At 40.2% G+C, this 13,245-nt stretch overlaps 1 protein-coding gene across 1 annotated transcript in view; it reads right to left on the reverse strand.

Annotated features, from left to right (window-relative positions):
• LOC308403006 (guanine nucleotide-binding protein G(s) subunit alpha-like) overlaps positions 1 to 11,687 on the reverse strand; it is a 38,011-nt gene extending 26,324 nt beyond the window's left edge. The window contains exons 1-4 of the mRNA XM_080892218.1: positions 9,971 to 11,687; positions 7,985 to 8,057; positions 1,385 to 1,439; positions 638 to 757 (exon numbers count right to left, since the gene is read on the reverse strand). Coding sequence (XP_080748344.1) covers positions 638 to 757; positions 1,385 to 1,439; positions 7,985 to 8,057; positions 9,971 to 10,109 — 387 coding nt within the window. The 5' untranslated portion in view covers positions 10,110 to 11,687. The remainder of the gene's footprint in view (positions 1 to 637; positions 758 to 1,384; positions 1,440 to 7,984; positions 8,058 to 9,970) is intronic.
• Between the last annotated feature and the right edge of the window lie 1,558 nt (positions 11,688 to 13,245).

A 13,245-nucleotide genomic window follows, 5' to 3' on the forward strand; every position in this document is an offset into this window, starting at 1 on the left:
ATGAGCAAATAAATCAATGAATCAATCTCCAGATCAGTGGTGGGACCTTCATCGACTTCCTCCCAGGCCGCTGGGAGCAGACTGGTCTACGCGTTTATGGAAGACATGTCCCTCTGGACACATTTAGGTTTATTACAGACAATTAGAGTTAATCGGCGGTGTGGTACTCTCAGGTGAGAGGCTCATTCAATTGACAACCTCCCAAGCGGAAGCACACTTGCTAATTACTGAATCACCACGCAAACACACCAGGCGGACTCATACAGGCTGTCGCGTGATACCTTACTCACCTCTAGCACAACTAGCCAGAACACCTGTAAGATTCAGCAGGTTAGTAATGAGAATCTGACACATTTACACCTGTTAGTGCAAAATAGCAGGAGCGATTTTACAACAAAAAACACCCACTGGGGAAAAAGAGATTTGATTTATTAACTTGCAGCAGCTTTGTTTAAAACCAAATTGCTCTTCAAAAATTGTGCTTTTCAATTTTGTTTTATTGTCTGATCACATGTTTCATTGTGTCACGACATTCATTATTTTCTTTACACACAGATCAAGAGGTTCGAATGAAAGCAGAAGGAAACAAACTGCATTTAAAAGTCAGAGATCTGAGATGAAGTACAGTTGAACTTACTGTAGGAAAATCAAAATCCTTCTGGTTTACTAGGTTCAGGACATAATCAATCCGAGACTGGTTCTCAGGACAGGCTAACTGGCAAGGAGGTGTGAGCGTATTCATGGCCGCCACAATCGTCTGTATGAAAAGAACACACAAACACAAAAAGCCTCATTCATTAATATTATTCATAAATGTGTTTACACTGCCTCAAAACGGCTTTAGATACAAATTTTCATCATCTTAGCCCCTCAGTCACCCACGCCTAGAGGCTGTTTAGCCATCGCCAACAACCACCACCTGCTAGTGATAAATCTGTATTCCCCATGTGGTTGGAGGTATTCGAGACTGCACCGCAAGCCTCCATCTGATTGCTTTGGTCGCTAGCAGGTTGCTTCTGCACTTTTTGAAATTTCTCCACCACCCAGCGAGTGGGTAGTGGGTGTTTGTAGACGAGATGATGCAAACTACAAGTGACTGTGACAATGTGGTACTGCCCAAAGTAACAGCAAGGAGAGTTGTGGTGCAGCAAATTTTTGTAACGACTCCCAGCTGGTTGGGAGCGCACATGGGGTCGCTGACCGGTCTGAAGCAATGTGTGACTGAAAGCCTCCTCGCTTAGAATACAGCATTGAGTTTTGGATTTTTTTTTTAAGAAGCTATAATCCATGTTTTTTCCTCTTTTAGCCAAAAACCTGCATATCAGACAGAACATTACAAAGAAACATCATTCATCTATCAAAGGAAAAAAGAACAGTGTCTTACCTCTATAGCTTCTTTAATGTTGTTTTTAATATCATGAATTTTCTGTTTTTTCTCCCTGTGAAGAGAAGAGTTCGCATGTGCTTTATTTATTTATCACTTAAAAGCATAGATGGCAACTAGCTTTAATTGACCTAAGCTACAAAGGTTAACAGTGAATGATGACATTTAAAGAAATATTCATGTACAGCTATAAATCCAAATATGGCCATCGCAGTGCAACAGGGACAGGAAACAATATTTTTAAATAAAAACTGTAATTACACAGAGATGTTTTGTTTCTTCAGTGTCAGTCCCAGTGGATTCCAGTGGAAATGTGCTGTGTAATATTAACTTCTCCAGGATGTATTTGTCAGCCTAGAGCTAAATTATATCTGACATCAGTATTACGACTGCCCCACATACACAGATATTTTGTTTATTTGCTGACCAAGTGCAACCACTGAATTTTGCTGATACCAAAGAAGAACAGAACAGCTTGTCTTAATTTTGACAAAGACATTCATTAATAGGGATGGGTACCGGTATCCGGTGCCATGATGGCACCGGTTCTAACATAAACGGTAGTAACCAGACCGAAAAGCAGCGCACATTTCGGTGCTTTATTTCGGTGCTTTTTTTTCCTGAGCTGAGATACACTTCTAGCCAATCATTTTACGTTTCCGAGGATAGTAGGCGGGTCCAGGTAGGTACGTTCTTTTAGAGCAGAGCTACAGATTAAAAATGCCCAAGGCGAAGCGGTCAAAAGTCTGGCTGTACTTCACAGCAAAATATGCAAACTCAGCAGCAACAAGTGCTTTAAGCTGATACTGTGATACTGTCAAAGGAAGTAACACCTTGAATCCGATGAAACACCTGGCGACGCATAGCGTTTTTTTTAAAAGCCCAGAAATGCGCCGTATTTGATAGCTTGCTGCGAGACCTCACACCGAGCACATCTACTGCGGGTGTGGTGCCTGTTATGCAACATCCCCCAAAAACCCGGAGAGGAGAGTCCTGGCCCCTAGCCCTGCCAGTGTAGCAGAAATGATGACGGATGATGATGGCAGCAGCAGCCATTCTTCTCTGCGTGAGTAACTTAATGTTGTTCGTGTGTGATTTACGTTGAGTAGGCTAACCACGTTATTACATTAATGCACGTAAGGTGAACTAGCAAACACCGTCGTAGTTACATGCGGCTGTCTTCTTGTTTGATGGCAGATACTCCCTTCACCCTGGCCAAAAAGGCTAAAATGACCAAAGAAAAAGAGGGAAACAGTTAAACATGAGAGGTTTTTGGACAAAGTTTGTGTTTTTTTCCAGTGTTTAAGCACTGCTTCCAGCCAAGAGTGATACCATATATGCCCTATAGCTGCAGAAAAGGCTAACATTGTTATCTTTTTACAAAAAACAAGCTGACCATGAGAGGTTTTTGGACCAATTTTGTGTTCTCTATTCTTTAAGCACCCGTTTGAGCACCGTTTGAGCACCGGCACCGTTTCAAAAGTACCGGTTTGGTACTGGTATTGGATAAAACCTAAACGATACCCATCCCTATTCATTAAGCACTAAACCACACAGCTAGTTGATTGTTATAGTACATTTTTGTACTATAGTTTGAGAAGTCATGAACACCAAGGAGCCCAAAGTACTGCTAAATTAAATAATACGGTCCACATTTTGTCCTTCCTTGTCGTTGTAGAGATAAACAGAATTTCACAACATGGCAGTTCATGCAATCTGTGAGCTTTGCTGATATCGCAAAGCACTGACGTCACACAGAAACATAAGTGCTGGATTCCTTCAAATGTGTCCTGACAAAACACAAAAGTCTGGTTGTTGAAATTCAGATTTGATAATGAATTCCACAAATATCTCAACAATGGGCTACTTAACCTTACAGCAAGAATACAAACCCTAAAATTAAGCGTATACAACTTGTGCTGAGGGGAAAGATTTTAAATTAAAGGCATGGGTGGATATCTCTCGCTCATGCGTCCTATGTAAAATGTAAACAATACTTCCCAGTTGTAGCCACTTCACATGTTAATATAAAAGCACATGTGGGCATTTTAATCAGCTACCATCGCTAGCTGGCACTGAAATAGTAAAATATGTCAATATTTTAACCAAAAATATAATATTTCTGGGATGAATGCTGGTCATTTCTAATTGATATTCGAATCTTTTAAAGCGTTGTTGATAATAAGGTGGATTAAGAACAATTATATCAGAACAGGCAACACAACAGCAGCACAAATTCTCCAAAACAACCCCGTGTCACTTATTCTGAGCACTTTCTGCCTTATTCCAGATGTGAATTTTTGCAGTGATCCTCATTCTCACCTATGACTATTTCTCCATACAGAGACCAACACAGCTGTACAGATTTCTTTCGTCTGCATATTTACAAATATTTTTAAAAAGCACCCAATTTCTCTAAATAATTGCCATTTAAATTCATGGCAGTAGGATATATTCCTGACTGGTGAAAAAAAACAAGTCAAAAAAGCACAGAAGACCTGAACACGCACTGCAACTGACCTAATGACATGAAACGCAATCAGGCTAAAAAGAGAAATCCACCCCAAGTACAAAAATCCATTCAGAAAATTGCTTTCACAGGATTTTTGCACACATCCCTGTTTTGTTTTTTCAAGGCAAATATTAATCGATTCCTTTCTGATTGCTGGTCAAACCAGTCGCTGACTCTATGTGACAAAATTCACCAAAACACATGCAGTAAGCAGCTTCAGGTACTTTTCCTGCTATGAACATATGTGTCACAGTCAGTAATCACTAACTAACAGCAAGTCTGTGAATAACTTGATAAAAGGTCAAATAAAACCTGACTGTGTTTGAGTTTGTGATCTCTCTACGGTCTAAAGCATAAGTGTCAAACTCTGGCCCGCAGCCTAATTACATTTGGCCCGCGAAGCCACACCAAATTACTATTAGAGCTGGCCTACTGGTATTATACAGCTAATATATATATTGTTTAGTATTAAGCTTTGCTTGTTCCATATTCAGTTTTTCAGCAAAACTTGTTTGAGTCCATAAGAAAAGATTCATTCTCATATCTGGAGGAAGATTTTTTTTTTCAATAAATATTAATGTTAGCCCACGACTTTGTTCCAGTTTTGAATTTTGGCCCACTGTGTATTTGAGTTTGACACCCCTGGTCTAAAGGAAGCTTTGCTCAGGTAACACTCGAGTACAACCATGAGTGCACTCTGTTGACCACTGTTGACCTACCAAGTCCAACAGAGTCAGTCCTTTCTCCCAGTTAAACTGTCATTAATCTAAAAGAAATGATGTGAGTTTCTAAACTCAGCTGCTTTAAATCAAATCTCCTAGATAACAGGCTGTAATTCATAAGGCTACAGCTTTTATATCAAATTATTAACATCATTCTATATTACCACGGTATGCTTTAAAGTGAGCTTAAAAAGCAAGTTGCTAGCCTATGACTCGCGTCCCTCTGCTTCACAGTCAGATCCATCTCTCACTCATAATGTCTCGATTTATTTTAAAAAAACAAATAAAATGGTGATGGCACAAATACTCAGTTTGATGTTAGTCTATAGGTTTACCTGGCGACCCAACCTTGTCATGTGTTTCATTCTCTTTGTCTAACTTGTTTATATTTTCTTCCAGTTGGCTTATTGGTTGACTCAACAGTTGTAGCCTGTCTAAAAAAACAAATAATAAAATAAAATAAAAAAATATTGTCCTGATGCTTTTTGGCTACATCTATGTGAACACTCCCACTCGCCTGAAAATACAACAAAGTGATTGAAAGCATTGTTAAGAACATGCCAAAGTAGCATGTGGTGATATAACCCTACCCATAAAGAAATCCCAGCCAATCAAAAGTATACAAGCAAGCAGCAAACAACGCAGCACACGGCAGCTTCACCTCCATCCTAGCTGGGAGGAGCCAGAATGTGAGGAAGCAACATGAGTGAGGGAATTGAGGCTCCATGTGAATGTAATGAAACTCACTCAAATGCTATATTCCTCACACTAGGACCTCCACAAGATAAATAAGTAAATAACAGATCACCTCTATTAAAAGGAGCTGTCCTGCTCAGTCATCTCTCGTGTCCCCCACCCATTTCCTGGTGTGTCACTAAACACCACCATCATCATCATCATCCCACTACCGGCTCCTTACAAATACCTGTGCCTGACCTTACCTTGAATGGCAAAGCCTTGCATGCAGAGGGGGAAACCCACAGAGTGAAAAGGAACCCTAACAAAGACTGGGAATTCATCACTGCACCGGGGCGCCTGGGTCTGTGAGAAGCGTCTGTTTGATGCGACCCAAAAATAAGCACATGATGATTCTTCTAGCCCAAAACCCCTTTCAAGGAAACTGATGATTAAGAATAGAAAAATGTGACTTTTATTTCCACTGCATCAAGTTGGGAAGGAGTTTTAGGAAATTCACAAGACAGGGTGGCTAAAAGCACCCAAAGCCATGTTTCCACATGAAAAGCTGACAAGGACAAAGCCTTCCTCCTGTGCCACACAACTTTTCACTAATTTGCTCCACAACAATACAAAAAAGCCCCAACAACTTTATTTTCCTGACTCACAGGAATGACAGGAGCTCCTCCCCTCTGTTAAGAACATCGGGTTGAAAAAGTGAGAATATGTTTAGTAAATTTTACAGTTTACCAAAAGGAAAAACCTTTTACTTCTTTGTTATAAATGCGAGACAACATAAAGCACATCTAAAGCTGTGTAATTACCTTTAAAAGGCATTTTGCTGCTTAAACTTTCTCTAAGCAACCTTTTTCAGTCACTGCGTCTATTTATCAGTAATGTTAACAAACAGCTGGCTCACAGCACAACCCAGACACCAACGCAAACTTGCAGTAAGTACAAAAAAAGACAAACTCATGTTACTTCAGATGGTACACAGTTCAGCAGAGTTCTCCATAGGGATTTTGATTATGAGCCATAATACTGTAGCGATCCAAAGTGAACATAATACGAGGTTTGATATTGTGAAACGATGGTATGATATCAACCTTCCTTAAAGACATTATATTCACCATGTTGCAGAAAAAAAAACTATAACCAATCAAATGGCAGCGATCTTCTACCAGTGTGATTGACAGGAGATCAGTGTTACCATGGAAATGTTTAAATCAAGCTCTATTGTACCAGTGACAAAGTTAGACAGGAAGTGGTTGGTTAGAAGGATGTCCACCTGTTATGTTGGGCAGTAATCAGTCCATACCAGCAGTTAGGCTAATGTTAGCTAACATTAGCCAGAAGAAAGACCGTCTGATGCAACTCGGCTAGCAAATATTCATCCGGCATTGGTAGTCTTATTAAATAAACTTTTTTATCCTTATACTGACACCAAGGTGTACATTTATCTTTCAGCCACTGTAGACTGCATATAAATGACAAGCATAACAGGTCAGGACAAACTGGAGTTTGTCTCCTCACTGATTTGGTTGATGCTAATTGTAGATAGAACGCGAGTACGTGCTCTGCCGACGTCACGTTGACTTCAGTGCACTTAACGACAGATGTCATTACTAACAATGGTTTTCTGGAAGAAAGAGTCTCTGGGTGTTGCAGAGGCTTAATTCCCAATTGTCTACACCTGACGAGGCGTGGATAAAGGCATGCCTCAGGTTGGCTCAGGGAAAGATGCCACTTCTTACCTTCATGCTCTCCGGGCTGTCGTCTTTAGCTGAGGTTAAGTAATTTAAAATAAAACCAATGTTTCTGCAAACTCTGGACTCAGTCTACACTTTATGTTGCGTCGAGCCGGGCTGTGACATAAGGACCTGGAAGTCTGTTTTAATTCTTATAAACAATGTGGAGTATATTTAACCAGCATGCATCCCTACTGATTTTAGAAAAGGTAAAAACCAGAAGATCCTGCTGTGCATGAAGTTAATACAAAGTAAGGAACTACTGCAGCAGTGCTTCTGCAATCTAAAAACAGTTTACACTCGCTGCATTACGAGGTTTTATAAAAAGGTAAATGCCTCTTAAAATACTGCACTTGATGCATATTGTTTAACCCACTATGATAAAATACTAAGATATATATATGGAATTTGTTGGTGTATAGACATGTATAGAATATTTTTTTAAACAGTTATCATAAAAGGCTTTCAATCTGATTTACCATTTTCACAATGAATCCAATAACATTTTGTTTTTTCTTTCATTGTCCAACTAACACTTCAAATACAGTATTTCTATTAGCTATAATATAAAAACAAGCTGGAAACAGCTGCTAATTCATCACTTCTAAATATATGGTTAAAGAAATTATTTATAGGCAAGAACAGTAACATCCAATGCTTCTTTTTACTTCTGTATTTAAGGTGATTTTAAAAGTAATAACTAACCAAGTCTCCTGCTCTACCTGAAAACTTGAAGACTGGTGGGAAAGGTATTTTGTATCAGTGGTATCTTCTTAATGCCCCATTACTCCTCTCCAAAACATCATTACATAATTTAGGTATTTGGTCAACAAATATGTCAGTACCTGAGCAGATATCCATCTAAATGGGTTCCTTTACTCTAAAGAGAAACTGTGGGAGTGTTTAGTGAATAGTGAACTGAGGGGGAACCAGCGAAACTTACTCTGCGTTGAAGCCATTAACGTGCAATATTCGCATCTGTTTGACTATCGTACTTTTCCCGGATTCACCAGCCCCTGAAAGCAGAGAAACAACAAGTCAGACAAGAGTTTCATGAAGTTGTACAAGCAACTAAAATATCCAGGAAGGAGCAGAGATGGAAGGCATTTTGATGTTCCAAGGTTAGACGAGTCCTGGAAGCACTAAACAGCGATGCCTTTAATGATTTGAACTACAACAATGTTGCACCTTAGCAGAGAAGTCCTGTCCATTGTGCACAGACATTGCCCTGTCACAGGCCTTACCTACTTTTAAACAGTGCATGTTACACAAAAGCCAAAAGGCGAGACCTCGATGTACCCAACCTAAGAGTCAAGAACCTTTTACTTTTCTTATCTCTTTTTACTGCTCTTATCATTGACTGCTCTTATCTTATGTATGAAGAAACTTGAGTTTTACTTGAGTATTCCCATTTCAACAGTGCATTTTACTTCACTGTGTTTAAGAAGGAAATATCCTTTTTTAAAACATTACTTCATGTATTTGTTACTTTGCAGTTTCTGATTTTACATTAAAAAAAAACAAAAAGGTCAGCGTATTATACACACTGCATTGTTAAAGATTAAACCGGTGGTTCCTGCCACTTCTGGCTAGTGACCTCTTCCAAAGGCAGTTCCTCCAAAGAGAGATTTCCCCTTTAAACGTCTCATTTAAAGAACAATTTTGAGACCCATTATGTCACAAAGCAACACACACAGACCAGAAAAGCAAACCTCATGACCCCTTAGATTTCTCCTGTGACCCAAACCCTTATCTTGGGAACCACAGGTAACTTCATGAATTGTTCTACCTCACCTTGGCAAAGCACTAAACACTAGGATACTACTTTTAACTTGTACTACGCATTTTATGCAACACTGAATCGTAAATACATTTAGCTTGTGTAGTTTTACATAGGGAGGCTGATGCACGACACGTGCACTTTCACCAAAGTCTGCCCCTTCTTCCAGAGGCGACAAGGACCAAGGAAAAAAAAAAAAAGCTCCAACATGTAGACAACTATTCTCTCCCCGAGCATGTCATTCAGGAGAAAAACTGCTAGACCCTGAACCCTGATGTTAATAATTAAGAAAATAAATTTCTGGATAAGAACAGCCTTCAACGTGTCCTTGCAAAACTGAGTGTGAAAGGAGCCCGGCCATCACATCTCCATCCCCAAGCACCAGGAGCCAGCCAGGCTACAGGCCTGCTTTTCAGAGAAGGCGTAGAGCGAGAGAAACAGGCATTCAAGGCAAACTAGTAATCCTAATTTGCACTCTGTAGTCCAGCACAAGGGCTGGCCTTAAGGTTCACACTGCATCATGTCAGGAAGGCTCTCGTGATGAGGCCAAAAATAGCTTTACCAAATAATGGCTAATTAGAGGATATTAATTTCCAGAGTGGGTGGTGTGGACGGATTATGCAAAAAGAGAGAGAGAAAAAAAAAAAAGTATGTCATATGCAGTATGAAAACTAGGCTCAACCAGGATGTACGCAGCAGCCACAAATGAACCAGATCACAAGTTTGGTTTTTTTTGGTTTTTTTTACATGTGTGGAGGTGAGAAAGAGCCATGCACAAACGCCCGCGAGTGGCCTCCCGGCCTCTGCGTGGTGCCTGTGTGTGTGTGTGTGTGTGTGTGGTTCCCTCACACAGATGGTGGTGTCTGTCTGCCCCCCTCTCTATCACATGTTCTGCAATCATGCTCCATAATATCCCATGAATGCAGACAGGCCTGCTTTTTCAACTGTCCTGTGCCAAGACGCTTGAAGCGAATTAGTCGGGACTTCATGGCGTTGCATCAGTTCTTGATGCCTTGCTGTAACAGTGGTCCTTACACACTTTTCATGGGTACAGTCTGCTACAGTGGCACCGACATGAGTTAAACAGGTGAAAATGCTGTTTTGTAGGAACAAAATGGAAACAGTAATGTTAAATTTCACAAAACCTACCCAACAGCAGTAGCCGGTGAGTTGCCCGGTATATCTGTTTGTCTTTTTGGAGCTGCTTCTCAATCTTTTTGTTGGCTTCCCTCTGTGCCTTCTCCTCATTTCGTTGGTCTTCAGTCTTACTATTGCCAAGGCAGCCCATCTTCCCAAAAACCCAGTTGCAGGTTCAGGGTTTGGAGGCAGGGCGGTTGATATGGTTGGGGTAGGTGGGTGAAAGAAGAGGGTGATGGTCAGAAAAGAGAGGATCTTTTTTTAAATCAATCCCAAATTCCTAGACTGGCCCAAGAGAGGAACACCTGGCTCCAAATGGGTGACATGTATCTTGCCAGATGCAGAAGAAGTAGACGCCAGGTAGTAGACAGTGAGCTTCACCAGGCTTTGGCACAATGTGTATGTGTGGAGGAGGGGATGGGGTGGGGGGTGTGGATATTTACTGGCAATTTATCAGCAACAGATCAGTCAGAAAGGAGCAGAGCTACGATGCCGCCCTTCTCAGATGCTTGATTCCTGTAGTTTTTTCCCCCACTGTAAATCCGCAATGAAGTCATCAACATTGATATGAGAGTGGATGTAAAATTTCCAGCTTCTGGCTGCACATGAATGAGTGTCTAGGGATGGCGATGGTGCTGGTGGTGGGGTCCAGATTCCTTAAAGGTGTATTTTTTTTTTACCCCCCCTTCTTTTCCTCCTTTGTTTTAAATATACACGTATGTATATTTTCTCAAGCTTTGATGTTAAATCTTCCTCAGCAAATGTCTCCTCCGGAGCCCATCTTTGGCAGATGCCTCACTACTCTGCCGTTCAATTCATTTCCACTCACAACCAAAAAGAGCCCCGTTTTCTTTTTTTCCATCGACTCTCCCTTTAAATATAATTTCAGGTTATTATTTGAAATCCTATCTCAGGCTGGCCAGGAAAAAAAGCACATTAACAGGGCGGATGGGGAGAAATTAAAAAATTAATATTTCCTCTTAAAATGACGGCATGTGAATCATCAGGCTACAACCCGGGCTTCTGTCTCCACCACAACAGTCACATTATATATAGGAGCCTTATCAATAAGATCCCGTTTTTAGCCGATGTCCAAATTATTTCCTCTCCCCCGTAAGTAGATGCTGGTGCTTGGCTTTTTTTTCCTGAGGTTTCACGAGAACCCCCCCACCCCCCAAAGAAAAGAAAAAAGGAAAAAAGAAAAGAAAAAAAAGGGGGGAAAGAAACAAGGCCCCTTCTCCGTCCTTTTTCTCTCCGTAACGTCAATTTATATTTCTCCTCACATCAGAAAGCTTCTCCGGGGCCGAGCTAAGGCGGTGTTTGGCAGCTGGATGTCCTTGAATATAGCGCGATATCCAGGTGATATTCGTGGAAAATCCTCCGTTATTTTCCCGTTTGGCGCAGGTACAAGGCGCTGTCAAGTCTCTCGGATTTTTGTATTCCCTTTGAATCCGTATGGTAGATTATGGTTACATGTGCATGATACATGAACATACCGCGGTGTTTTCAATCACTGGTCCAACGGCGACGCTGTCATTTTTAACCGCCGACAGGCCGCGGTTGCTCCGATGAACCGGTCGGGGAGGTGAGACTCGTTTCTTTGCTGTGTTACCCTGAATTATTTTTGCCCACCTTTTTTTTTCTCTGAGAATTGAACATTGAGATAGATAGCGTTGTAGAGGCGGGGTGGGGCAAACGGCTCTCACGGAACCCTGGGAACGAAGAACCGTGGTCAAGTTTTCCGGGACGGAGAAACTCGACTTCCGCTGGAAGCTTTCACAATAAAAGCCGAAAGGACGCATAAGCGGAACTAATCTCTTAAAAATAGATGTTTTCGTCCTTTTTAAGTATTTTTTGCTGACACACACAAAAACAAATACAGGGTGTGTATACAGTTAGGTCACACGTCTTTGATTTAATGTTTTTCTGTGTTTTCATTTTATTTGTATTCTTGCACTCTACAAGACATTGCCTGATTGTATACTGGACCTTTGTGCAATCCCTCAGTTCACAGTTCACTAATTCGAGGTCATTTCTTACTATTATATATGAGAGTTTATTTTGACTGAAAAATAAATAAATAAATAAAAAAGATGCCATCCAAGTCAAAATTACTGGTTCTCATTTCAAATTTTAGACTTCATAACTTGAAACTTCTTTTTCCAAAAGTTTGAGTAAGTTGAAAATTACATATTATCCCACATGTTTGGCCTATGGCTGGCAAAAATAAAATAGTTTTGGTTGTTTTGTTTATTTCTTTCCGTGGCCTGAAAACAAGCTTCCATAATAATTTACAAAATCTCTCTGTTGTGGCCTTCTTCAGACACAAAAAACTTGTGGACTGATGTGTATAATCAGTAATAATAACATAAAACGGTAATTACAATGGAGGTAACGTAATAGTGATAGGGGTTATTTCCCCTGCAAAAGGAAAAAAAAGGTCATAATTTTTTTTTCACCTTATATTTTTAAACTTCACCATCATACACCGGCTGCACCTGACATTTCAGAACAGTTGCCTTTGAAGGAAGTGGCACAAATAGGAAGTTGGGCTGAATGATGACCTTTATCCTATGATTATACATTTCTACCTCAATGATGGTGCTCTACAATGTCCCCATTTATAGGTAGCAATGAGTCATTAAATGATTTGAGTACAAAAATCACATCAGCCGTCATAATTTTTTGGGTTAAAAAATGCAAATAGCTTGTGATTTGTTTTGATAGCAAAGGTCCTCACAGTGATGTGTCATAAATGGCCTCCACAGTAATGTGCTCTCAGCCCCATCCAACACTGGAATTTTAGACTTCCAATTTTAGACAGCACTTTCCACCACTGTTACCACCAAATCCAAGAAAATCTTTTGAACATCTGGGTTTTGAGGGATTATCTGGTGGCACATGGTGGTATAAGACCTTACTAAGACAATTTATGTTGTTTTGTTTAACCATTAAATATACAGGGGTCGGGGTCTTTTAGAATTCTAAACCATGCATTTAATAAAAGGGAACGTCAACAGGCTTAGATTTGAGCCTTGGCTAATTTGACCAGAGGTCCCAACGAAACCCCAGTACTCCTATAAGTGTAAGAAAAAGGGGAAATATTTTCAATATTTTATTTTATTTACTTATTTAACATGTGACATTTGACATTGATTCACTAATGCAAATCTATGTGGAGCTCAGGGCAAAGGGTTCCTGATAAATATAGCCCTGCAGCAACAGAAAATCCCAGAAAAAGCTTAAAATAAAAATCAGGCATCCAAGCATTAATTGAAGAAAAAAAA

The sequence above is a fragment of the Rhamphochromis sp. 'chilingali' genome, assembly GCF_963969265.1.
Source record: "Rhamphochromis sp. 'chilingali' genome assembly, chromosome: 9".
Lineage (NCBI taxonomy): Eukaryota > Metazoa > Chordata > Actinopteri > Cichliformes > Cichlidae > Rhamphochromis > Rhamphochromis sp. 'chilingali'.